A 26,561-nucleotide genomic window follows, 5' to 3' on the forward strand; every position below is an offset into this window, starting at 1 on the left:
TAAATATTGAGATTACTTACCCGCCAGCTCCACGGGGGTTTCCTGCTCACCTGCAAATTCGTTCGGGTTAAACCCAGAAGTGGGCAGGATCGTGTCAGGTTCTGGACTTGATGCCACCTTCTGGGGATTTAACCCCCCATCTGCTCTCGAGCCTGCCTCCCCTTGGCAGTTAAAACTCTGCCCAATGACTTAAACAACTGCACATATGCAAGCTTGAAAGAAATCTGGTTTCTGTAGAAATCGCTCAGCAGTAGAAACTAGTACTGTATTTACAGAGATACTGGCATCACAAAACTGCTTCAGAAAGAAAAAAAAACTGCTTTTGAAGATTGAGGGATGAAAGGGTTTGATTCTGTAGGCAGTAAGAAGATATTTATAACTACGGGTAAGACCAGAATTCAGGGCCATAAAAATAGGATAGGCATTAATAATTCAGGAGAAGCATCTTACACTGTGTGGCTAGAATTTGGAACTCACTACCACAAGGAGTAGTTGAGGCGAACAGCATAGATGCATTTAATGGGAAGCCAGATAACCACATGAAGGAGAAAGGAATAGAAGGATATGTTAATGGAGTTAGGAGGGGGGCTGCAGGAGGCTCATGTGGAGCAGAAACACAGACATGGACCTGTTGGGCCAAATGGCTTGATACTGTGCTGCAAATACTTTGTTAAAAGCAGGTCTGGAATACAAGTTCCAATGTATTCTCTAAAGAATTATACTAGAAATTTAACAGATTCATTGATTTAAAGATATAAAATGAAAGTTACATTCCATTACAAAATAATTTTGGAAGTAGCCACTGCAAGATACTGTGAAATAAGTCAATCTGTTTTTGTCATGCAACTAGCTAACAGTAAAAAAAAATGTGCATGAATCTCATCATGGGATCAATGGACATCAAATCATAAACCTCACATGAGCTTGAGTGAGTGCCAGATGTGTGTTTGGGATAAAGCCATGGTAACCTTTGAACCCAAATCAATCAAATTATAGATTTTTTTTTAAGAACAAGGGGTATTTCATATACAGATTGCATGATATTAAATTGATTTTTGGAACAGGAGCTTGCAAACAAAAAAAGGGTTTCCTCATTGCAGTCAGACATCAGGCCAGTAGGCTGCCTGAATGTCTCCGTTCACACCTTGTCCATATTAAACATTTTATGAAAAGAAATGTTTAATATTTTGATTATCTGGCTACTGAGAAGAAATTGCTTGATATTAAGAAAAATTGCTCTGTAACTGACAGATTTCCTCAAGGTCTTCAGTTCCCTATTTGCTTCACTGCTGTATGTGCCATCATGAGCTCCTTAAAACTTAGCACTAAAGACTGCATTTTTGTGAAAATATTGAAAAGAACTACAAGGCTTTTGGATTATTTTTAATACAAATAGTTGAAGTATTGTATAAGTTTGATCATTGTACTGAAAATTTTGCAATGCATTTTTGTTTTTGCATTTTTCACCTGTGATTAAACTTAACCAAATAATTTTATTTAAATGGATTGACCAAGGGTACGTTATTTTACACCTTTGAAGGTGATGGCAGAATGTGGCGGACATCCCACATATTTTCCAACGCACAACAAATCATGATCAGACGCTAACAGCTAAACTTGCCGACATTAACTTGCACACAGTATTGAATAAAAATACAGGCATTGGTTCATAAAAGATTTAATCTGCTGCTGGAAACTGTAGTCTAGCAGTAAATACATGAGCAGGTGTTGGGGAAAAGAGTGAACTACAAGATTCACTTAAGGTACAGGCATCTCCACTTCAAAACACAGTTTATATTCCACGGCCATTTTGAGGTTACATATTCCATAAACATTTAATGAACATAAAATCCCATTGCAGTCTTCATTCCATTTCTGTTAACCTATTCCAGAACTTAATTGCAAGTAATTGCTCTCCATAGCAGACAAATTGATTAGTAGCTTTGAATCAACCACTTCAGGTTTGGCTTGTTGTTTACATTTAGCTCATTTACTGAATTTGAACAATTGCAGTCATAAACTTACCATATTCAGTCATCGATGAAGATGTCCCTTTGAAGATTTTGAGGTAATCAGAGGTGCATTGCTGCAAATCTAAGTCTCCAAATTTCAGGAAAATTTTCTTTCCTTCAGGCACTTGGATTTGCCATTCACACCAGGTATGGTTTGGGTAGGTTCCAGGATAATTCTTTGATGTCAATGTTCCACTGCCAGGACCTAGCAGCATGTGACCACATCCATCACCTGTTAAAACAGGTCATTAAAAAAAAAAATGAAATACTCAATATAGTATGTTCTTTTTTAGATTGTGGTTGTCTTTATTTTTCTTTAAGTACTGATTTCATTAAAGGACTGCTGGCATGCAATTTTCAAAATACTTTTAGTTTTTGTCCTGGGGCGAGGGAGGGATTGGAATGATATTTAAGCAGGCTGTTTCAAAAGCAGTTCAAGAATAAAATTATATATAACACCATTCTTAATACGTAGGTAATGCAGTACAAAAGCACTTTCACAAAATTTTAGAAAAAAATACTCTTCAACCCAAACTCTATCCAGATTCACCAAAATAGGTAGCTTCCCATAGGAAGCACTGCACCTCCTAACTGAATCTCAATCTTTTGCACAAAATGACTGGGAGCAGTGTGTTCAATTTTAACAATTCACCCTTGTATCATTGGTGCATGCATGAGAAATAACATGGGTTGCCCACCATATACTCCTAACAACTCAAGGATGGGTAGAAAACAGATCAAATACTTCAGGCCAAAACTGCTAATTAATCTGGTTACAGAGGAAGTACAAGCAGAGGCACATTAAATCACAGCTAAAATACCAATACACTTAGCAGCCCCAAATTCCTTTAAACTGTTCACCGAGATAAAAGAATGTGTTTGCAGTTCCCAATTGTCTTTTTCCAAAAATTTTCTTCATGCAAGTTTTTCATGTAAACATGCATCTTTGCTCTATAGAATCCTAAATTAGTATAGCTCCTGAGTGAAAACAGGAGGTGAAAGGTGACAGTAATTATACCTGGTCCAGGAAGTTTCTCACACCTTAAATCAAAATACATTTCCTTATGAAGCAAATTTCTTTAAAGAAGCCACTGATTCTCAATAAAGATGTAAAAAAGAGTTTTTCAATCAATTATATGTTGCATGCAAAGGCTTTTGACACCTTGACAGACATTAAAGTAGTTTAGTCCCAAGCAACCTTATGCTTCTCCTGCAACAGTGGCAACCTTTCATGTGAACATTTCAAAAGCCCAAGTTGTCTGGAAGATCACTTATAGGTCTGCTTATAGACAAAGACATAAAAGTAGCTGAAATCCTTTGCATTTCAGTGCCAAACTCATAGCAGGTTGTGTATCGACACTCCCAGGCCCTCACATGAAGACAGAGAATGTCTCATCAGAAATAGAATTCATGGCTTCCATTTTAATCTTCCCAGTGCCTCGGCCTGCATATTATACACATAAAAAGGTAATACAAAAATATTTTAGGATTTGCAACACAATGGAACCATGCTTCCATCACAAGGTCCTTCACCAAAACAAATCACTTTTTCATGGCATTCAAAAAATCAATTAAGAGAGTTCCAATCATCACTTTTAATTATATACCAGTTAACCTCCCTTAGTGTTGCACACAGGGATTCAAGACCAATAGCTGTCTTCAAATGAAGCAGGGTTGGAGACTGGGGAATAATTGGTTAAAACATGTAGGCACAGTTCATTTCCCATTTTAAAGTCTTTCTATCCATATTCTTATTTAGTAGACATTATTTATAGTTACTAGCAGAATTTATGACAATTTGGGAAGCAGGATCGGCCGGAGCAGGAGTTCTCCGCAGTACAGGCCGAGAAGCTGGGAAATTCAACACAGAGACCAATAGTACTATCACTGGCAGAAGCATATAATTTTAGTGACAAGTTTACACAAGTTGTTTCCATTAGAAATGTGGACATAGCAGTTATGAGAAAAAAGTAGCAAAAATGAAAAAAAACGTGTAACAAAAACCTAACAGGAGGAACCAGGGCTCAGTAGACAGGAAGTGGGCATAGATGCAGGGTTTGTAATATAGGAGGAGGAATAGGGAATTAGTTTGATAGGATAGGAGAAGCTGAACGAGTTAGTCTACCAGAACAATTCTGTTTACATAGCTTGTGTACCTTGGGAAGTGATAGAAATGAAATGTGCAAGGTTGTAAAACAGGAGGTCAGAAGCAGTGGGTGGGGAAGGTTCTCTGAAGGAGACAAGATTGACAATAGTTGCCACATTTTAGTAGCGCAGCACATTTGGACCAGGGGTGCTTATCCTGTGTCTGAAACAGGGAAAAGAGAAACTCATTTTTCAATAAGGGCGCATCACTATGCATATTGATTAGACAGATTGGGCCTGTATTTATATGTACTGGCTTTCACGACCAAAGCACTTCACAACCTAATAAGTACTTCTGAAGCAGGGTCACAGGGAATCAGGGCAGCCAATTTGCACACAGAAGTTCCTACAAATAGCAATGAAATAAGTGACCAGATAATTGTTTTAATGATGGTCGAGGAATAAATGCTCGCCAGATGTTGATGAGAACTTCCCAGCTCTTCTTTGAATAATGTCCCAGGATCTGTTATGTATACCTAAGAGGGCAGAGAAGGCCTCAGTTTAACATCTTATCTCAAAAACTGCACCTCCAATTGTATAGCAATCTCCCTGTACTACACTCTAGCAGTAAAGAGAGTTTAGGAGAAAATTCCAACAAGAAGGACCAAGGAACCTGAAAGCTCCATCACCAATGGTGGGGCGTAAAGGATGGGGCAGGATGCACAAAAGGGAGTCAGAAGGCCAAAGACAGCAGGTGGGTATGTAATGCTTAAGGAGGTTGCAAAGAAATAGTGGGGCTAGGACAAAGGATTTGAAAATCAAATCAAAATTTGAAATACAATATATGGAGGGGCAGGCAGACAACAGTCAGCATGTCCAGTAAGGGGTTGGGGTGAGGGGCAAATGTTTGGCAGGAAACAGTCAGCTGAGTTTATGGATGGTGGAGGATGGGAGGCCAGCAAGAATGGAGTTGGCAAAAATCAACTTTAGGGATGACAAAAGCAATGATAAGGATTACAGCGGTGCCAAGGCTGAGGGAGGGGCTGAGACAGGCAATGTTGCAGAGCTGGAAGTAAGCAATCGTGATGATGGATAAGATGTGGGATTTGAAACTTAGCTCTGGATGGAACAAGATGCGGGTTTCACACGGTCACATTTAGCTGGAGCATGCAACCAGGGTATGGAGTTCAAAGCAGGGATCAAAAATAACTTCCAGATGTTCAAAAAGCAACAAAGTACAAATAAAAACAGAAATTGCTGGAAACGCTCAGCAAATCAGGCAATATCAGTGGAAAGATGGAGTTGGAGATAAAATTTTAGTTCTATGACGAAAGATCACTGACCTGAAATATTAACCCTATCTTCCTCCCGCCACAGATGTTGCCTGACCTGCCGAATGTATCCAACATTTTGTATTTTTAGTCTAGATGTACAGTTGGATAAAATTAACGACAACGTCAGACAGGCAGTCTGAGAGCTGTGAGTTGGTTTCAGAGTCAAGGGAAGTGATGGCCAGACAGAGGTGATATCATCAGCACTCATGTAAGCACATCATGTCCCTGCAGATGATATCACTCAGGGATGTATATAAGGAAGAGGAGAGGGCTAGGGCTAGATCCTTGCAAGATTCAGTAGGTGACTTTCGACTGGACTAGAAAAGAAATCATTGAATGCAGTCAATGCATTTCCAGCAAAGAGTGGAAATGGAACTACACAAGGGAAATCTCAATGGGATGAACAACAGAACAGGCACTGGAGGAGGATGGCATGGATGACCATGTCAAATGTTGCATATCGAGGGAGACAAAAATGTATAATGCACCATGGTCATAAACACAGAGTTAATTTGAGACTTTATCCAGTGTAACCTCGATGCTGTAACAAATTCAAACAGGAAGTTTTGGAAGAGATGGGCATAAAGCTCAATAGCAATGACACGGTCAAAGAATTTACAAGAGAGAAAAGAAGTCAGAGATGGAGCAATAGTTGGAGAAAATGGATGGGTCAATGGCAGAGGATGGGTAATAACAGTAGTTTTGACAGAGCGGAGGATAGTGCTTGATCAAAGAGCCATTAACCATGCTGGATAGCTAGAGGGGCCAGGAATGATAGTTGAGTGGTCAGTAGATGACTGGGCAGTAATTGAGTGAAGACGCAGATCAAGGAAACAGGAGTCAGCACTTTAGAAAAGATAAACCTGGATTGGCAGAGGGGAGCAAGGTCGGAGCAAAACTGCAAAATAATGGGGATCACAACTAGAATTACTGGGAGAATAAAGTAAGGACAGCTAGCAGCTGAAGGATCTGCATAGATGGTCCCAGTGCTGAAGTATATAATGCATAACTCTTCCTACTTATGTACTTTGTTCTCAAATAAAAATAAATGGGCACATGCCTTCCCCCTAAAAGTTGAAAAACACCAATCGCAAAGTCCTAAATATGTCATAGAGTTATACAGCACAGAAACAGGCTCTTCGGCCCATCATGCCTGTGCCGGCCATCAAGCACCCAACTATTCTAACCCCATTTTCCAGCACTTGGCCCGTAGCCTTGTATGCTATGGCGCTTCAAGTGCTCATCTAAATACTTCTTAAATGTTGTGAGGGCTCCTGCCTCTACCACCTCTTCAGGTAGTGTGTCCCAGATTCCAACCACCCTCTGGGTGAAATAATCTTTCCTCAAATCCCCTCTAAACCTCCTGCCCCTTACTTTAAATCTCTGCCCCCGGGTTATCGACACCTCTGCTAAGGGAAAAAGTTTCTTCCTATCCAATTTATCAATGCCCTTCATAATTTTGTATACTTCAATCATGTCCTCCCTCAACCTTCTCTGCTCCAAGGAAAACAACCCTAGCCTTTTCAGTCTCTCTTCATAGCTGAAACGCTCCAGCTCTGGCAACATCCTGGTGAATCTCCTCTGCGCCCTCTCCAGTGCAATCACATCCTTCCTATAGTGTTGTGGCCAGAACTGTACACAGTACTCCAGCTGTGGCCTAACAAGTGTTTTATACAGCTCCATGCTGTAACCTCCCTGCTTTTATATTCTATGCCTCGATTAATAAAGGTAAGTATCCCATATGCTTTCCTAACCACCTTATCTACCTGTGCTGCTGCCTTCAGTGATCTATGGACAAGTACACCAAGGTCCCTCTGACCTTCTGTACTTCCTAGGGTCCTACCATCCATTGTATATTCCCTTGCCTTGTTAATCCTCCCAAAATGCATCACCTCACACTTCTCAGGATTAAATTCCATTTGCCACTGCTCCGCCCATCTTACCAGCCCATCTATATCGTCCTGTAATCTAAGACTTTCCTCCTCACTATTTATGACACCACCAATTTTCATGTCATCTGCGAATTTATGCTGACTCATACTTGGCACAGGCACTTATGGAGGCATGTTCCATAGCACCCACGACACAGGTATCACTCTAACAAAGAAGTGAGGAAATATGAAATGAACTGGAGGAATTATGAAATAAAAGTCAACTGTTGAACTGAGCCACAAGAAAATGGACAGATTTGTGCCACAGCCAAAATGCAGTAGAGGTTAGGTGACCCCTATTGTACTGTCAATAAATAGGGGCGGCACAGTGGCGCAGTGGTTAGCACTGCAGCCTCACAGCTCCAGGGACCCGGGTTTGATTCCGGGTACTGCCTGTGTGGAGTTTGCAAGTTCTCCCTGTGTCTGCGTGGGTTTTCTCCGGGTGCTCCGGTTTCCTCCCACAAGCCAAAAGACTTGCAGGTTGATAGGTAAATTGGCCATTATAAATTTTCACTAGTATAGGTAGGTGGTAGGGAAATATAGGGACAGGTGGGGATGTTTGGTAGGAATATGGGATTCGTGTAGGATTAGTATAAATGGGTGGTTGATGGTCGGCACAGACTCGGTGGGCCGAAGGGCCTGTTTCAGTGCTGTATCTCTAATCTAATCTAAGATCTGTCTGTTGAAGACAAAACCCATTATCCACATCTCAATTAGCTTTAGGGAAAACACATTGAAACATAAAACAGCCCATTCCATGAAAACAACTCCTACCTTCAGGAATGGAGCTAACAAAGTCTGTTGTAGACATACTGACTCCACAGCCAAGACTAAAATAATAGGTGTGAAGTTGCACCTATTTATCAGAATGGACCACATTCAGACGCCATTATGGAACAATGGTTCCCATATCCTGGAACATTGTATGAATCACCCCAGGGAAGAGAGCCCTTAGTCACCTGACTAACACCCCAACCTGACAGGTTTCTACTTTAAACAGGTCTCTCCCTGGAGAGAGAGAGAGAGAGGGGCAGAACAGCCAGAGAAGGTCTTTTTTAGCCAGAACGGTTGTGAGACAATTCCAGCTAAGCAGGAGCCTTGCTGATAACACCCTTTTTACTACTGCAACAGAGAAATTGCAAGGTGACTTTGGAACTCCCCCACCTGCAAAAGTGAACCAGAATTTCCACCACTGACTTCAGATTAAGGCAAGGAGCCTGCAACACTTCTTCCTTTTCAAGATGAAGAACTTTCAGGTCTGTACCATTGAAAGATTTCCTCCCGAGAAGCTTCTAAAGTTTTCTTAAAACAACAAGCTCTCTTACCACAATTGGACTAACTGCGTGCTACCGCTCTACTCCATATTTTCTTGTGTGTGTTGGATGAATGTGTGAGTGGGTGAAGTCGCGAACATTTTCAGTTATTGTCTAAAATAAAGATTTATCGTTCTTTTTTAATCTATGAGAGAACCGGTTGTTTGTCTATTTATTTGATCCTTTAGTCAGGGACTAAAACACTATCTATGATCAGTTGAGAGGTGAAAAGTGGACGTCACCCACTCCACCTCCCACCTGTTCGTAACTGAGAATTAAACATAAGAAAGCATGGGGAAAAGAAAAGGTTACTCATCTCATTAAGCCAGCAGCATATGTGATGAGCACCAGGGAGTCTATTTCAGTTATGCACCATCACGCATTGAAACAACAGGTGAAAACAAAAAAGGAATGCAGAAACAATTAAAATACACAGAACGTCTTCATACATACGAATTAGGAGCAGGAGTAGGCCACTCGGTCCCTTGAGCCTGCTCCCCCATTCAACAAGATCATGGCTGATCTGATTGTAACCTCAACTCCATGTTCCCGCCTACCTCTAATAAGCTTTCATCCCTTCAAAAGTATACATTAAAACTTGTATATGAAATTTAAATGGACAAGTTGTTTAATCAAAGACTATTGACGGAACTTTGTAGCAAGCAACTGACGAGGGGCACCAGACAACAGTGTGGTGGAGTAATAATGGCAAGTCACCAGGAAAAGGACACCTTCTCTAAGTCAGCCACAAATGGGGCTCAAGGGACAGGGACTTTGGGATGCTGATGGATCAGACTGGTAATTAAAATCAAATACAGACTGAGTAGGGGTTTGGTGGTATGGGTGGAGGTGGCAGTGGTTGGGGAGGGGGGGGGTGGGTGGTGTTGTGGCAGATGGGTGCAGTCGGGAAAGAGATTTAGAAAGGACACCATGCTTGAAAAAAAAAAGACAGCTGCAGTGGAAAGGTTTCAAGGGGAAAACAATATTTGAAAAGAAACTCAGGCTGCAAACACTCAATTGCCAGATCCCACAAATGCAAACGGACTCAAACCAGTCTTCTTTTCAACATGACCTCTCAAATATTATGTAGCTGCTGCTGTTCAGCAGCTAATATTTATCAGAAAACCCCATCATACCTCTGCCAGCAATCATAACAAAAGCTGTAATGAAAAGACAATTTCTTATGGCATTAGCAATGAATAATCCATGGCAATTAATGTGTTTTGAAAAAGTCGCAATCCACTTGACATTTTTTTTTTACTTGAATGCACTTGAATTTTGTTTCAAAATACATTAAAAATTCCTCCATATATCTGATGTTTTCAAGGAACCAGATGAGCCTCTTATATATAACCCACAAAAAATCTTTTCTGTCCAATATTCTACTGTTTCATTTCCCAGTTGACTATTTTTTTTTTAAAAAGAGACAGAATGTAAAAATACAAAATTTGCATTTAGATAATGTCTTACCATGTCTCAGAAATATCCAAGACCTTCAGGTACAGTGAACTACTGTGAAGGACAGCCGCTGTTGTTCTGTGGGCAAATACAGCAGCTATTTTGTGCACATCGAGATCTCCAAAACAACAATGAGATGAATAATCAGACAATTGTTTTAGTTGATGTTGATTAGGGGAGAATGATTAGCCTGGCTTCTGGATGAATTGCTCTTTGAAAACAGTCATGAAATCTTAAACATCCACAGGAACCACCAGAAAAGTCTGAGGTCTTTTGGACAATTAAAAGTGTTGAGAAGGTAGAGAAAATGTTTCAACTTGCGGCAGAGTCCAAAACTAGAGATTATGAATATAATAATTAATAAATCCAAGAGGAAATTCAGGAGAAACAAAAGTGGCAAGAATGTAGAATGTGCGATCATAAGGACTAGCAGATGCAAGTAGCATTGACGCTTTTCAGGGAAGCTAAATAAGCAAATGAGGGAGAAAGGAATAGAAGGTTATGGGTGATAGGGTTAGATGAAAAGGGGTGGGAGGAAACTCAAGTGGGGCATAAAGGCTGGCAAAGACGAGTTGGGTCAAATGGTCTATTTCTGTGCTGTCAACTCATTGGGCAAGATTTTCGTTGCCGTCTTCTGCTCAGATCCGCTGTCTGTGCGCAGACTGATGAGCATCTGCGACCAGTTCGAACTGGCCTTGGGAGCCAAAGTTAACCATGGCAAGAGCGAGGCCATGTTCTTTGGGAACTGGGCTGACCGATCCTTTATCCCCTTCACCGTCAGGTCAGACTACCTGAAGGTGCTGGGGATATGGTTCGGAAGGGCCGGGGCGTGCACCAAAACCTGGGAGGAGCGAGTAGCCAAGGTACAATTAAAGTTGAGCATGTGGGGGCAGCGATCTCTCTCCATTGTGGGTAAGAACCTGGTCATCAGGTGCGAGGCGCTCACGTTGTTGCTGTACATGGCACAGGTCTGGCCCATACCCCACTCCTGCGCTGTGGCGGTCACCCGAGCCATTTTCCGCTTCATCTGGAGATCTAAAATGGATCGGGTCCGGAGGGACACGATGTTCAAATCTCTGGATAAGGGTGGGAAAAATGTACCCAACGTGGCCCTCGTCCTGATGACCACCTTCGTGTGCAGCTGCATCAAGCTGTGTGTAGACGTCCAGTCCGCAAACTCCAAGTGTTACTATGTTCTATCTGAGGTTCTATCTGTCCCCGGTGTTGCGAAGGATGGGTCTGGTCACATTGCCGTGGAATGCTCCATGCAGTTTGGACCATGCCGTACCACCTATCCTTCGTGGAGCAGTTTCTGCGGGAAAACACCTTTGACCACCGATCCATCAGGCAGTGGTCTACACGGAATGTCCTCAAGCCCTACGGGAAAAGGAGATGGGGGATCCTGTCGGATGGTTCCCCGAGCAGACCACCAAAGTCATTTGGCGGAATGCCTCATCACCAGAACTTTCAAACAAGCACCAAGATGTAGCTTGGCTGGTGGTGAGAAGGGCCCTCCCCGTCAGATCCTTCCTGCACGCCCGAAGTCTCGCCCCCTCCGCTTAATGCCCCAGCAATGGCTGTGGTGGGGAAGAGACGGTTACCCACCTCCTCCTGGAATGTGTCTTTGCAAAGCAGGTGTGGAAAGAGATGCAGTGGTTTTTGTCGAGGTTCATCCCAAGCAGCTCTGTAACACAGTAGTCTGTGCTCTACGGGCTGTTCCCAGGGACGCACACTGAGACAAACATCAACTGCTGCTGGAGGACGATCAATTCGGTGAAAGACGCCCTTTGGTCTGCCCGAAACCTGCTGGTCTTCAAGCGCAAAGAGTTATCCACCACCGAATGTTGCAGACTGGCACATTCCAAGGTCCAGGACTACGTGCTGAGGGATGCACTAAAGCTTGGGGCAGCCGCAGCAAAGGCTCAATGGGGAAAGACCACAGTGTAAGGTCCCCCCACCAAGCTGAACTGAGGGGCTGGATCCATGGGAAACCCCTCGAACTGTATCGGAAAAATTTTCATTTGCTGTAAAATGTAGAAATGTTAATGGCATGACAAATGAAATGGAAGGGTTGTGAGGCAATTCATGATTATATTGAAGGAAACTGATCTCCCTTGCAATGTTTGTATTTTTTGGTGCTGTTTGAAACTGTTTGGCAATGTAATGTTTACAGATTTTTATGAATAAAGTATATTTTGGAAAGAAAAAAAGAAAAAAAAAATTGGGCAGGATTTTCAGCCTCTGTGAGGTTGGGATTGCACATTAGCGGGGCTGAAAATCAGCCCCGCCAGCCAGCTTACCAGTTCCTGGGCTCCATCCTGCCTCCAGGCCATTTTTGCAGAGGTGGGATCAGAGCTGGCAGGGCTACCTGCCCACAGGCGGCCTCCAGGTTCCCGCACTGACAGGGGCTAGTTTAGGTGTCTGGAGACAGGCACCCAGCAGCAGGCTGTGGGAAAGCAAGTCGAGAGGCCCACCCCACCTGCCTGGTAGGGTGCAGAACAGCCACAGGCCATCCTGTAGAGGGGTTCCCTCCCACCCCACAGTGGTGGCCTGGCTGAATTTAATTCTTACTTAAAGATATTTTAAAAAGTTGGAGAGAGGGCACCTCCATGTTGAAGCACCCTCTCTCTTTCTTACCTGCTGCTCCTCTCAAACTGGAAGGCCTCTGATTGGCCCTCCAGCTTCACAACCCTTAATTGGATGGAGAACCTGTCTCCATGGCAATTAAGGGGGCACCCCCATAAAAATCCCAATGACTGATGGTTCAGGACCCAGAAATAGTCCCGTCCTCTGTTTCCTATCCCTAGAGGGAAAATCCAGTCCAATGTAACTAGAAAAGGCAGACTTGGCCTCAGCTTAATCATCTCATTTGAAGAACAATAGTTCAACAATGCAGGACTCCTTTAGTACTGATTTTTATTTATGGCTTGTGGTGGAGCTTGAAGCCACAATCATCTGATGCATAAATGAGAATGTACAAACTGAGCCAAGTCAACATTACCTTTTCACAGAATCACAGAATAATACAGTGCAGAAGAGGCCCTTCGGCCCATCGAGTCTGCACTGATGCATTAAAACACCTGACCCGTCTACCTAATCCCATTTGCCAGCACTTGGCCCATAGCCTTGAATGTTATGATGTGCCAAGTGCTCATCCAGCTACTTTTTAAAGGATGTGAGGCAACCCGCCTCTCCCACCCTCCCAGGCAGGGCATTCCAGACCATCACCACCCTCTGGGTAAAAAAGTTCTTCCTCAAATCCCCCTTAAACCTCCCGCCCCTCGCCTTAAACTTGTGACCCCTCATAACTGACCCTTCAACTAAGGGGAACAGCTGCTCCCTATCCACCCTGTCCATGCACCTCATAATCTTGGACATCTCGATCAGGTCACCCCTCAGTCTTCTCTGCTCCAGCGAAAACAACCCAAGCCTATCCAATCTCTCTTCATAGCTTAAATGTTCCATCCCAGGCAACATCCTGGTGAATCGCCTCTGCACCCCCTCCAATGCAATCACATCCTTCCTATAATGTGGCGACCAGAATTACACACAGTACTCCAACTGTGGCCTTACCAAAGTTCTGTACAACTCCAACATGACCTCCCTGCTTTTGTAATCTATGCCTCGATTGATAAAGGCAAGTGTCCCATATGCCTTTTTCACCACCCTATTAACCTGCCCTTCTGCCTTCAGAGATCTATGGACAAACACGCCAAGGGCCCTTTGTTCCTTTGTCCCTTTTGATTATGTACTGCAGGGAAGAGAAAGCAGTACACAAATATTGGCTGCTGTTATCTACATATGTATTGAAAAAACATGGAACCGAAGAAATAAATTAGCTAAATACAAATGCAATTGATAAAATACAAACTACATACATTTCCCTTCAAACTGAGGAAGCATTAAAAAATAACTTTTCCAATGGAGCTTTCATTTTACATCACTACCAATAAAGGTCTAATTTAAGACTAGAAACAAATTATATTTCAGAAAGCCAAAGAAGTTACTAATTTCAAACACGGTAGAAAAAGTGACTGAGAAGTGGAAACGCCATAATTAAAGTTGTTCTGCTGGCCAAGCAGATATCCAGGGTAACAGCACAAACTACAATGATGAACTTTAAATTAAATACATAAATCATTTATCACAGATAATAATACAAATATGCACTCTGTGTTTTCAACCATCTGTGAGGTAAATGATATTGATACCAATTTCCTATAACAATCAGCTGTCGCATCTCTCCCTCCTTTAATGGTCAGTTTTCTATCGATTATGTCACTGTCAATTTTAAGAGATACTAAAATTAATCTGGGAAAAATAGAAGGGACTGCTGACAATTTCACAATAGTACTATAATACTAGGGGGTGAGACCAGGGCCGTCATTTGTTTTAAAAGCAGAAAGTGCTGGAAATACTCAACAGGTCTGGCAGCATCTGTGGAGAGAGAAACAAGAGTTAACATTTCAGGTATTGACCTTTCAGCAGAACTGGCAAAGGTTAGAAACAGAATAGGCTTTGAGCAAATTAAAGCGGCGACGCAGAGACGGGGAACGACGAACAAAAGGGAAGGTCTGTGACATGGGGAGGACAGGAGAGATTAAATGACAAAGATATCATGGAACAAAAGGCAAAGAGGGTAGTATTAGTCACAGTAAAAGACAAAGCATTTGTCCAGAGAGAATATTGATGGCAGAATAATGAACAGCTCTGTCCGAAAACAAAAATGTGAAAAACAAGTTTAAGACTGACACATGGTAAAAAAAAAAAATCAAAATGGCAGTCATGGTCTGAAGTTGCTAAACTCAATGTTGAGTCCAGAAGGCTGTAGAGTGCCATATGTGAAGATGAGGTGCTATTCCTCAAGCTTGCATTGAGCTTCACTGGAGCACTGCAGCAGGCCAAGGACAGAAATGTGGGCGTGAGAGCAGAGTGGTGAATTAAAATGGCAAACAACTGGAAGCTTGGAGTCATTCTTGCAGACCGAGTGGAGGTGTTCTGCAAAGTGGTCACCCAATCTGTGTTTGGTCTCCACAGTGTAGAGGATACCGCATTGTGAGCAGCGAATGCAGTATATTAAATTGAAAGAAGTACAAATAAATCCCTGCTTCACCTGGAAGGAGTGTTTGGGGCCTTGGATGGTGAGGAGAGAGGCAGTGTTATACCTCCTGCGATTGCATGGAAAGGTGCTGTGGGAAGGGGATGAGGTGTCGGGTAATGGAGGAGTAGACCAGGGTGTTGCGGAAGGAATGGCCCCTTCGGAATGCTGAAAGGGGAGGGGAAGATGTGTTCGGTGGTGGCATCACGCAGGAGGTGGCGGAAATGCCTGAGGATGATCCTTTGGATGTGGAGGTTGGAAAGTGAGGACAAGGGGAACCCTGTCGCGGCTCTGGGAGTGAGGGGAAGGGGTGAGGGCAGAAGTGTGGGAAATGGGTTGGACACAGTCCAACCACAGTGGAGGGGAATCCTCGGTTGAGGAAAAAAGACATATCTGATGAAGGGTCACTAACCTGAAACGTTAACTCTGCTTCTCTCTCCAAAGATGCTGCCCAGCCTGCTGAGCATTTCCAGCATTTCTTGTTTTTATTTAAGACGTATCAGTAGCACTGCTATGGAAGTTTGCATCATCAGAACAGATGTATCAGAGACAGAGAAACGGAAACAATGGAATGGAGTCCTTACAGGAGACAGGGTGTAAGGAAGTGTAGTCGAGGTAGCTGTGGGAGTCAGTGGGTTTATAATATTAGTGGACAGCCTATCCCCTAAGATGGAGACAGAGAAATCAAAGAAGGGAAGGGATGTATCAGAGATGGACTATGTGAAGTTAAGAGAAGGGTGGAAATTGGAAGCAAAGTTGAAGAAGTTTTCCAGTTCGGGGTGAGAGCAGGAAACTACATCGATACAATCATCAATGTACTGGAAAAAGAGTTGGGGCAGGAAGCTTGCCAGTCTTAAACTTGTTTTTCATGTTTTTGCTTTCGGACAGAGCTGTTTATTATCCTGCTATTAACATTCTCTCTGTACAAATGCTTCACCTTTTACAACCTTTGCCTTTTGTTTCATGACATCTTTGTCATTTAATCTCTCCTGCCCTCTGCCCTATCACAGACCTTCCTTTTTGTTCCTCTTGCCCCACCTCCCCCCACCACTTGCTCAAAGCCTATTACATTTCTAACCTTTGCCTGTTCTGATGAAAGGTCACAGACTTGAAACGTTAACTGTTTCTCTCTCCACATATCCTGCCAGATCTGCTGAGTATTTCTAGCACTTTGTTTTTGTTACAGATTTCCAGCTTCTGCAGTAGTTTGCTTTTATTTTAGCTGTCATTTGTTTCATGGTTTTAATCTTGAAATTTAGTTTCACTTTATAGAGAGTGAGAAAGCAGAGGATATATTAAACAAAAAGTAAACACTGCAACAGGGCAAAAGGTGATGTTTTGAGTATATTGAACTTGTTGCTTCCGCATTCTTTGAACACACAGCATTGGCCTAATTATTTTTTTTTTACGATATTTGCTTTTATCTAATCAGTCAAAATGCTGCCTACTGAGTTTTCAAGATGAATTAAAAACAACCTTCACCTTTTAAGAGAATAATTTCCATAGTTTTTAAAAATATTCTATTTGAATTAGAATTACTGTGAGCAAAGCTGGTTCACTAATGTCCTTTAGAGAAGGAAATGTGCCAGTCCTTACCCAGTCTGGCCTACATGTGACTCCTGTTCCCACAGCAATGTGGTTGACTCTTATCTGTCCTCTGAAATAGCCTCGCAAGCCACTCAGTTGTACCAAACCATTACAGAAAAGTTGAAGAATAAAACCAGATGGAACACGCAGTATCGACCTAGGAACTGGAAACGAAGGCACACCCAGCCCAGTCAATCTTGCAAAGTCCTCCTCAAAGTCCAGTCTTCACACTGAGGATAGCCTCCAACATGTTGCATGGCACTACCACTATGCTAAATGGGTTAGATTTAGAACAGATCCAACAGCTGAAAAATTGGTCATCCATGAGGTGCTATGAGCCATTAGCAGTAGCAGCATTGTATTCAACTATAATCTGTAACCTCATCACCTGGTATATCCCTCACTCTACCATTACCATCAATCCCGGGACCCAACCCTGGTTCAATGAGGAGTATAGGAGAGCATGCCAGGAGCAGCACCAGGCATATCTAAAAATGAGATGCTAACCTGGTAAATCTACAACACAGGACTACATATATGCTAAAGCAACATTCTATAAGACAGAACTAAGCAATCCCATAACCAATGGATCAGATCAAAACTCTGCAGTCCTGCCACATCCAGTTGTGAATGGTGGAGGACAATTAAACAACTAACTGGAGAAGGCGGCACAACAAACATCCCCATCCTCAATGATGGGGAGCCCAGCAGGTCAATGCAAAGGTCAAAGCTAAAGCATTTGCAAAATTCTTCAGTCAAAAGTGTTGAGTGGATGATCCATCTCATCCTCCTCCTGAAGTCCTCAGCATCGCAGATGCTAGTCTTTAGCCAATTCGATTCAGTCCATGTGACATCAAGAAACAGCTGAAGGCACTGGATACAGCAAAGGCTATGGGCTCTGAAAATATACCAGCTGTAGTACTCAAGACATGTGCACCAGAACTAGCCGCGGCCCTAGTCAAGATGTTCCAGTACAGACACAAGACTGGCATCTACCCGACAACATAGAAAATTGCCCAGGGATGTCCTGTCCACAAAAAACAGGTCAAATCCAATCCAGGCAATTACCGCCCCCATCAATCTATTCTCAATCATCAGCAAAGTGATCATAGCACTGTCAATGGCACCTTCCAAGTGACACTTACTCAGCAATAACCTGCTCACTGATGCTCAGTTTGGGTTCCGCCAGGGCCACTCAGCTCCAGACCTCATTACAGCCTTGGTCCAAACATGGACAATAGAGCTAAATTCAAGAGACGAGGGGAGACTGACTGCCCTTGACATCACGGCAGCAGTTGACCGAGTGTGGCATCAAAGAGCAAAATTGAAGTCAATGGGAATCAGGGGGAAAACTCTTCACTGGTTGGAGTCTTACCTAGCAGGAAAGGAGGATGGTTGTGGTTGTTGGATGTCAATTATCTCAGCTCCAGGACATCACTGCAGGAGTTCCTCAGGGTAGTGTCCTAGGTGCAACCATCTTCAGCTGCTTCATCAACAATCTTCCCTCCAATATAAGGTCAGATGTGGGAACGTTCACTGATGATTGCACAATGTTCAGTACCATTTGCAACTCCTCAGATACTGAAGCAGTCCGTGCCCACATGCAGCAAGACCTGGAGAACATTCAGGCTTGGGCTGATAAGTGGCAAGTAACATTTGCACCACACAATTGCCAGACAATGACCATCTCCAACAAGAGAAAATCTAACTATCTCCTTCTGGCATTCAACAGCATTATCATCGCTGAATCCCCCACTATTAACATCCTCGGCGTTACCATTGATCAGAAGCTTAACTGGACCAGCCATACAAATACTGTGGCTACAAGAGCAGGTCAGAGGCTGGGAATTTTGCAGCGAGTAACTTACCTCCCAACTCACCAATGCCTGTCCACCCCCATCTACAAGGCACAAGTCTGGAGTGTGATGGAATACTCTCCACTTGTCTGGGTTAGTGCAGCTCCAAAGACATTTAAGAAACTTGACATCATCCAGGAAAAAGCAGCCCACTTGATCAGTACCCCATCCACCAGTTCCGATGCAGTTCCGATGAAAGGTCACTGACCCGAAACTTTAACTCTGCTTCTCTTTCCACAGATGCTGCCAGACCTGCTGAGTGATTCCAGCATTTCTTGTTTTTATTACCCCATCCACCACCTTCAACATTCACTCCCTCCACCACTGACGCACAGTGGCAGCTGTGTGCACCATCGACAAGATGCACTGCAGCAACTCACCAAGCCTCCTTTGAAAACACCTTCCATCCCTGCAATCTCTACCACCTAGAAGGATAAGGAGTGCAGATGCATGGGGATACCACCACCTGCATATTCCCCTCCAAGCCACACACCATCCTGACTTGGAACTATATCGCCGTTCCTTCATTGTTGTTGGGTCAAAATCACGGAACTCCCTCCCTCACAGCATTGTGGGTGCACACACACCCAAAGAACTGCAATGGTTCAAGAAAGCAGCTCACCACCACCTTCTCAAGGGTAATTAGGGATGGACAACATATGATGGCCTTGCTAGCGACACCAACATTCCATGAACGAATTAAAAAACTGATGTCACAGTGACCAATGCATCACCAACACAGGTAGAATACAGGTACTTTAGAAACCATATCCCACTGTAACATTGTAAAATGTTAAACTGTTAGCATATGTTGCGCAATTACTCAATCTGGCTTGCTAATGAAAACTTATCACATGGCTACAATGAGTATTGCGTGGAGTGGGGCAATGTCAAAGAAAGCATCTAACTATTTGTATTCCCAAAATTCTCAGGGCCTTAGTTCAACATTTTGATAATTTATTCATTTCAATCTTTGTTATGTGTTGGTGACCAAAATAATTGCCAAAGGAACAGGTTTCACCAATTATCAAGTGAGGGATTGGAGGGAGGGAGGGAGGAAGAGAAAAAGTGCATGTTGACAAAAAGCAGAACCAAACACCAATGAATGAAAATAATGCAGGCTTGTAGCATATATTAAAAAAACACACATAAAAGATAAAATGGAGATACTTCAGTTTTAAACATTGCAGGACCATTTGCAAATGACTTTATTCAAAATTGCCAAGTGGACAACCTAACATGACCTCCTCCCAAGGAACTCAAAAAATACCAGGGGTCAATTTGGTTAATTCCAAGTGGCATAAAGAAGCAGCAGGATACCCTGAAGACAGCAGATGCAATGAATCCTGACAACATTCCCATTCCTGGCAACATCCTCGCAAATCTCTTCTGTACCCTCTCGCGTGTGATCACTTCTTTCCTAGAATTACAGGCCAGTCAGCCGAACCTTGGTGCTGGTGAAATTATTGGAAACAATTCAGATGGACAGTATAAAATTGCCATTTCGAAAGGGATGGATTAATCAAGCACAGTCAGCATTTATTTGCTAAGGGCAAACTACCCTAATTGAGTATCTTGTGGAGGTAACAAGGTAGGTTGATGAGGGTAGCACATCTGATGTGGACCACATGAATTTTAGCAAGGCTTTTGACAAAGTCTCATATGGGATCCAAGGGCAAGTGGAAAGTTGCAACCAATATTGGTCGGGGGAGGAAGTACAGGATAATTGTCAATGGGTGTTTATGTGACTGAAAAGCTGTTTCCAGTGATGCTCCGCAGAGCTCAGTACTCGGTCCCTTGGTTCATGTGGTGAAAATTAATGATTTAGACTTAAATGTAGTGGGCATGATTAAGAAGTTTGCATTTGATACAAAAATTAGCTGTGTGATTAATAGTGAGGGAGAATGTTGTAGACTACAGGAAGATATCAATGGACTAGTCGGGAGGGCAGAAAAGTAGCAAAGGGAATTCAATCCGGAGAAGTGTGAGGTAATGCATTTAGGGAGGGCAAACAAGATAAGGAATACACAATAAATGGAAGGATACGGAGAAGTGTAGAGGAACAAAGGGAAATTGGAGTGCACGTCCACAGATCCATGAAGGTTACAGGACTGGTAGATTAGCTGGTTAAGAAGGTATATGGGATACTTTCCTTTATTAGCCGAGGCACAGAATATAAGATGTCATGCTCTGAATGAGCCATGATGAAATAAAAATGAACTGGAGTTATGACAAAAAGTCAACTGCTAAACTGAACCAGAAGAAAATGGGCACATCTGTACCACAGGCAAAATGGTGTTGAGGTTAGGTGACCCCTCCTGTACTGGCAATCAACCCCTGGTGCCATGTGCTAGTGAGGATAGGAATAGGAGGCTAGAGCAGATGAATGCATGGTTGAAGAGATGGTGCAGGAGGGAGGGCTTTAGTTTCCTGGATCACTGGACGAAGGGGGGGAATCTGTACAAGTTGGACGGGTTGCACCTGAACTGGAATGGGACCAACATTCTTGCTGGGAGGTTTGCTAGTACTGTTTGGTGGGGAGGGTGGTGCAGGGTTAAACTAATTTGGCAGGGGGATGGGATACAGAGTGGAGGTACAGGAGGGAGTGATGTACAATCAAATATAGAGGAGACACTAAGTCAGTTTGGAGGGCAGAGAAAATATAGACCTGTTAATGCACAAGCGAATAATGCAAGGCTGGATTGCATATATTTTAACGCAAGGAGTCTTACGAGCATGGCAGATGAATTGAGGGTGTTGATGAACACATGGGAATATGATATTATTGCTATCACAGAGACATGGTTGAGGGAAGGGCAGGACTGGCAACTCAATACCCCAGGGTATAGAATCTTCAGGCGTGATAGTGAAGGTGACATTGCATTTCTGATTTAGGAGTCAATTACTGCAGTAAGGAGGAATGATATCGTAGATGGTTCCTCGAATGAGGCCATATGGGTAGAACTTAAAAACAAAAAGGGGGCAATCATTTGGCTGGGAGTGTACTATGTGCCTCCAAACAGTCAGGGGGTGATAGAGGAGCAGATATGTAGGCAAATCCCAGAGAGGTGCAAAAATAGTAGGGGATTTCAACTTCCCCAATATTAGAGGGGATAGTATTAGTGCAAAAGGCTTAAAGGGGACAGAATTCTTAAAGAGCTTTTTGAGCCAGCACGTAGAGAGTCCGACAAGAGTAGGGGCGGTACTGGACCTAATCCGGGGGAATGAAGCCAGACAAGTAGTAGAAGTGGTAGCGTTTGAGCATTTTGGGGATAGTGACCCATAACTCTGTTAGATTTAAGGTAGTTATGGAAAAGGACAAAGAGGGACTGGAAATAAAGGTACTGAATTGAGGGAAGGCAGATTTCAATATGATAAAGCATTATCTGGCCAAAGTGGACTGGGAGCAGCTACTTGTAGGAAAGTCTACATCAGACCAGTCGGAGTCATTCAAAAAGGAAACAGTGAGAGTTCAAGGCCTACATGTACCTATAAAGGTGAAGGGTAGGACCAACAAATCCAGGGAACCTTGGATGTCAAGGGATATACAGGATTGGATAAAGAAAAAAGGAGGCTTATGGCAGATTCAGACGCTGAAAACAGCGAAGGCCCTAGAGTATGGAAAGCGTAGGGGGGTACTTAAAAAAGTAATTAGGAGAGAGACACTCTTCTGTGTGGGATGTTAATGCAGCGTCAGCAAACAGGAGTTCCCTGATGAGGACTTTCCGTACTTTGGTCTTTGCTCTAAGACGGGCAAGGTTGAACAACCAGCCACCTGATTTTGTGTGGAAGAAAATTCCTTCTTCTGAAGACTTGAACGCATCTGAGAGCAGCAGGGAGAAGATGATCCCAAACAGTGTAGGTGCGAGAACACAGCTCTGTTTCACACCACTCAGGATAGGAAAGGGGTCTTGTCATGGAATGAGATGATACTTAGAAGCTTTGGTGGACATCCGATCTTTGCTAGTAGTCTGAAGAGACCATGTCTGCTGACGAGGTGAAAGGCTTTGGTGAGATCTACGAAAGCAACATAGAGGGGCATCTGTTGTTCACGGCATTTCTTCTGTAGCTGGCGAAGGGAGAACAGCATGTCAATGGTGGATCGCTCTGCTCGGACGCCACACTGTGCCTCAGGGTAGACACGCTCAGCCATCTTCTGGAGTCTGTTTAAAACGACTCGAGCGAAGACTTTCCCCACTATGCTGAGAAAGGAGATCCCACGGTAGTTGTTGCAGTCACCGCGGTCACCCTTGTTCTTATAGAGGGTGACGATATTGGCATCGCCCATGGCCTGTGGTACTGCTCCCTCATCCCAGCACAGGCAAAGCAGTTCATGGAGTGCTGAGAGTATAGCAGGCTTGGCAGTCTTGATTATTTCAGGGGTAATGCCGTCCTTCCCAGGGGCTTTTCCACTGGCTAGAGAATCAATGGGATCACTGAGTTCCAATTTTGTTGGCTGTTCATCCAGCTCATCCATGACTGGCAGAGACTGGGCTGCATTGAGGGCAGTCTCAGTGACAACATTTTCACCCAGCAGTCCATTTGCTTGAGTTGGTCAGTGATCGATCCCCTGATTTAGACTCAAGAGGGGCGATCTTCTTGATGGTTGGCCCAAAAGCTCTCTTAATGCCATCATACATTCCTCAGATGTTTCCCGGTGTTGGAGGCCAGCTGAATACGACTACATAAGTGTTGCCAGTAGTCAATTCAACAGCGCCTGGCTGATGTTGGGCAGCACTTCTGGCTACTTTAAGTGCTATGGATGTTAACTCGCTAGGGGCTTCTTTGTAGTTCAACAGTGCAATGTGCTTAGTGGCTATGACAGGTTCCAGCTCTTCAAAGTGAGATTGAAACCAGTCTGCATTTTGCTTCTCACGTTTGCCATAGGTGGTCATTGCTGAGTCATAGATGGAGTCTCTCATGTGGGCCCACTTCGTCTCTGCATCCCCTGCAGGAGTGTTTTGAAGGGCTTTTTCAAGTGAATTTAGAAATTTACATGGCAGCTGCGGATAAGAAATTCTGTTCGTGTTGATGCGCGGGCGGCCCTTCTACTCGGAGGAATGTAGCTTCTTTGGTTTGAGTCTAACTTTGCTGCACGCCAGGAAGTGGTCAGAGTCGCAGTCCGCACTGTGGAAGCTGCGTGTGATTTGGACACTGTTTATAGAGGCTTGCCTTGTGACGATGAGGTCCAGCTGGTACCAATTACGTGATCTTGGGTGCCTCCATGAAACCTGGTGACAGGGTTTAGTATGAAAGAACGAGTTGGTGATGCAGAGGTTGTGATAGGTACACAACTCCAGCAGTCTCTGTCCATTCTCATTCAGCCTTCCAATGCCCTAGCGCCCAAGGCAGGAGGGCCACGAGTCATGGTCGGCCCCAACCCTGGCGTTCAAGTCCCCCAGCAGGAACAAAGGTTCGGTATTAGGAATGCTACTAATGATATTATGGAGTTCCTCGTAGAACTGGTCTTTAACTTCAGGTGGGGAGCAGGTTGTTGGAGCATAGATGCGGAGTAGGTGTACTGGACCAGAGGCAGTGAACAGTCGGATGGACAGTATGAGTTCCGAGCCATTTGAGGGTGGTTCTATAATGCTGAGCAAAGAGTTTCTGATGGCAAAGCCCACTCCATGCTGTCTTGGTTCTTCAGGATCCCTACCCTGCCAGAAGAAGGTGTAGTCTTGCTCTGCTAGAGATCCGTTCGCAGGGAGGTGTGTCTCCTGAAGTGCTGCAATGTCCACATTGAGTCTACTGAGCTCGTTGTTAATGATGGCGGTCTTCCGAGAATCGTTGATTTGTGTAAGGTCTTCCGACAGGCCAGGACACATAGTTCTGACGTTCCAGCTTGCCAGATTCCAGCTGGCACCTTCTTTCCTTTTTTTGTCGTGCTGTTTGGTGCGGTGTTACAGCCCACTTGTCGGGCAATGATCCTGAGCTCCAAGCACCCATTGAAGCAGGTGGACTGTGGCGGGACAGAACCTTAATGACCGGGGGCTGCCCGGTTTGAGACGGGCGGTAGCTGTCCAGTGAGATGCAATGAGCTCTCCCACCGACAAAGGCAACCCGTGGCGCCCAATCTCTATGCCAATTGAACTGGACATATAACCCATACCTGCTGCCTTCCATGTTGTTTTGGTCGCTGTGAGGCAACGATGGAGTGACCTCTCCATGACGCATGCCTGGGCGGATGTATGGAGGTTGTGAGTTGCCCAAGCGTCAAAACCCCACTTTCAGCCTTCCTAGTGGGGTCCAAAGGAGTGCAGAGCACGACGTTTGGCACCGGTATGGCTGCAGGGACAGCCGGAAACATGCCAAAGGTGACACATGACCGCCTACGGGGCTCCGCTCCGGATTTCCTGTTAGGGTTTACTCCCATAGCCTTGGTCTCTCCCGAGATGACAACAAGGCTGTGGGGTTGTTAGGGCCTCTGCTCAGGGATAGGAGCTAACAAGTAAGCTGCGTGGTTTCATGGAGGGAAAGGGAAGGGGGGAACAGGGTATGCTGGGGGGGCCAGGGGGTGAGAGGGGGGAGGGTGTGTGGGGGTGGAGGGGACACAGGGGGGGTGGGGGGAAGGAGGGAGGCATCCAGCGGGGGCCACGACCCTGGCGAGCGGGCCAGCCCACAGCCTGCATAGCCTCCTCGATATCGGCGTCCTCCAGGCTGACGCTGCGCTCGTTGTCGCCATCCAGCTCACGGTGGAACTTCTTTCCCGGCTCCCAGCAGTGATGGCGGAAGGGTGACCGAAGCCGGATTGAGGCCCTGAGCCTCGACAACCGCCTCGTGGGCAAATCAGGCTAACACGAACAAAACAGTTCACATTTGAAAAACGCTCTTGCTACTTTGGCTTGAATCATTGCTCAGTCCACAGAGGAAAAGAATCATTTCACTGATTGGAAACTGTAAGAAGGTACACTCACTGTAAAGTTATCAGAGAGTGCAGCATCCAGCTAATTCAGCCTTTGAAGTATGTTAGCAGTTGTCTGCTTAAATCATTAGGCTTTGCTGATGATGCTGCATTAACATCCCACACAGAAGAGTGTCTGCAGAGACTCATCGACATGATTGCGGCTGCCTGCAACGAATTTGGCCTAAACAACAGCCTCAAGAAAACGAACATCATGGGACAGGACATCAGAAATGCTCCATCCATCAATATCAGCAATCACGCTCTGGAAGTGGTTCAAGAGCTCACCTACCTAGTTACCTCACCAGTAACGTGTCTCTCGATGCAGAAATCAACAAGTGCATGGAAAAGGCTATGTCCAGACTGGCCAAGAGTGTGGGAAAATGGCGCACTGACAAGGAACACAGAAATCTGAGTATATCAAGCCTGTGTCCTCAGTACCTTGCTCTACAGCAGCGAGGCCTGGACAACATATGTCAGCCAAGAGCGTCGTCTCAATTCATTCCAACTTGGTTGCCTCCAGAGAATCCTTGGCATCAGGTGGCAGGACCGTATCTCCAACGCAGAAGTCCTCGAGGCAGCCAACATCCCCATCATATACACCCTACTGAGCCAGTGGCGCTTGAGATGGCTTGGCCATGTGAGCCTCATGGAAGATGACAGGATCCATAGTTTGCACTGGAGTGCTGACTTGGGTTCAATAGAGTGCTACAGTGGAAGTTTGGTAAGTGAGGATAATTAAGGGTTAATTTTATCTTAAATCTAACCTGTCTTTTATTTAGTAGATCAACTTAACAGTTGCTGTTAGGGTTGGGGAAGGTGAGTTTTCGACCAGCTTTAAACAGGGTTCACTCAGGCTCTGCTTGCAGCTGCACCTTGTTAATTAGAGAATTGGCTTAAACCAGTTTTCAGGGGGCTAGAGTCAGTCAGTATAAAAGTGAGCCATCTTACAGTGCTGACTTGGTTTGCAATAGAGTGCGACAGTG

At 44.3% G+C, this 26,561-nt stretch overlaps 1 protein-coding gene across 4 annotated transcripts in view; it reads right to left on the bottom strand.

Annotated features, from left to right (window-relative positions):
- dcbld1 (discoidin, CUB and LCCL domain containing 1) overlaps positions 1–26,561 on the bottom strand; it is a 177,690-nt gene that overhangs the window by 90,790 nt on the left and 60,339 nt on the right. For 3 of the 4 annotated variants that reach the window (XM_068025530.1, XM_068025532.1, XM_068025524.1), the window contains one exon: positions 2,026–2,244. The exons of the other annotated variant lie outside the window; for it this stretch is intronic. In XM_068025530.1, the coding sequence (XP_067881631.1) occupies positions 2,026–2,244 (219 nt within the window). The remainder of the gene's footprint in view (positions 1–2,025; positions 2,245–26,561) is intronic. 4 annotated transcript variants of the gene reach the window in all.

This window comes from Heterodontus francisci, chromosome 3 (assembly GCF_036365525.1).
Source record: "Heterodontus francisci isolate sHetFra1 chromosome 3, sHetFra1.hap1, whole genome shotgun sequence".
NCBI classification, from domain to species: Eukaryota; Metazoa; Chordata; class Chondrichthyes; order Heterodontiformes; family Heterodontidae; genus Heterodontus; species Heterodontus francisci.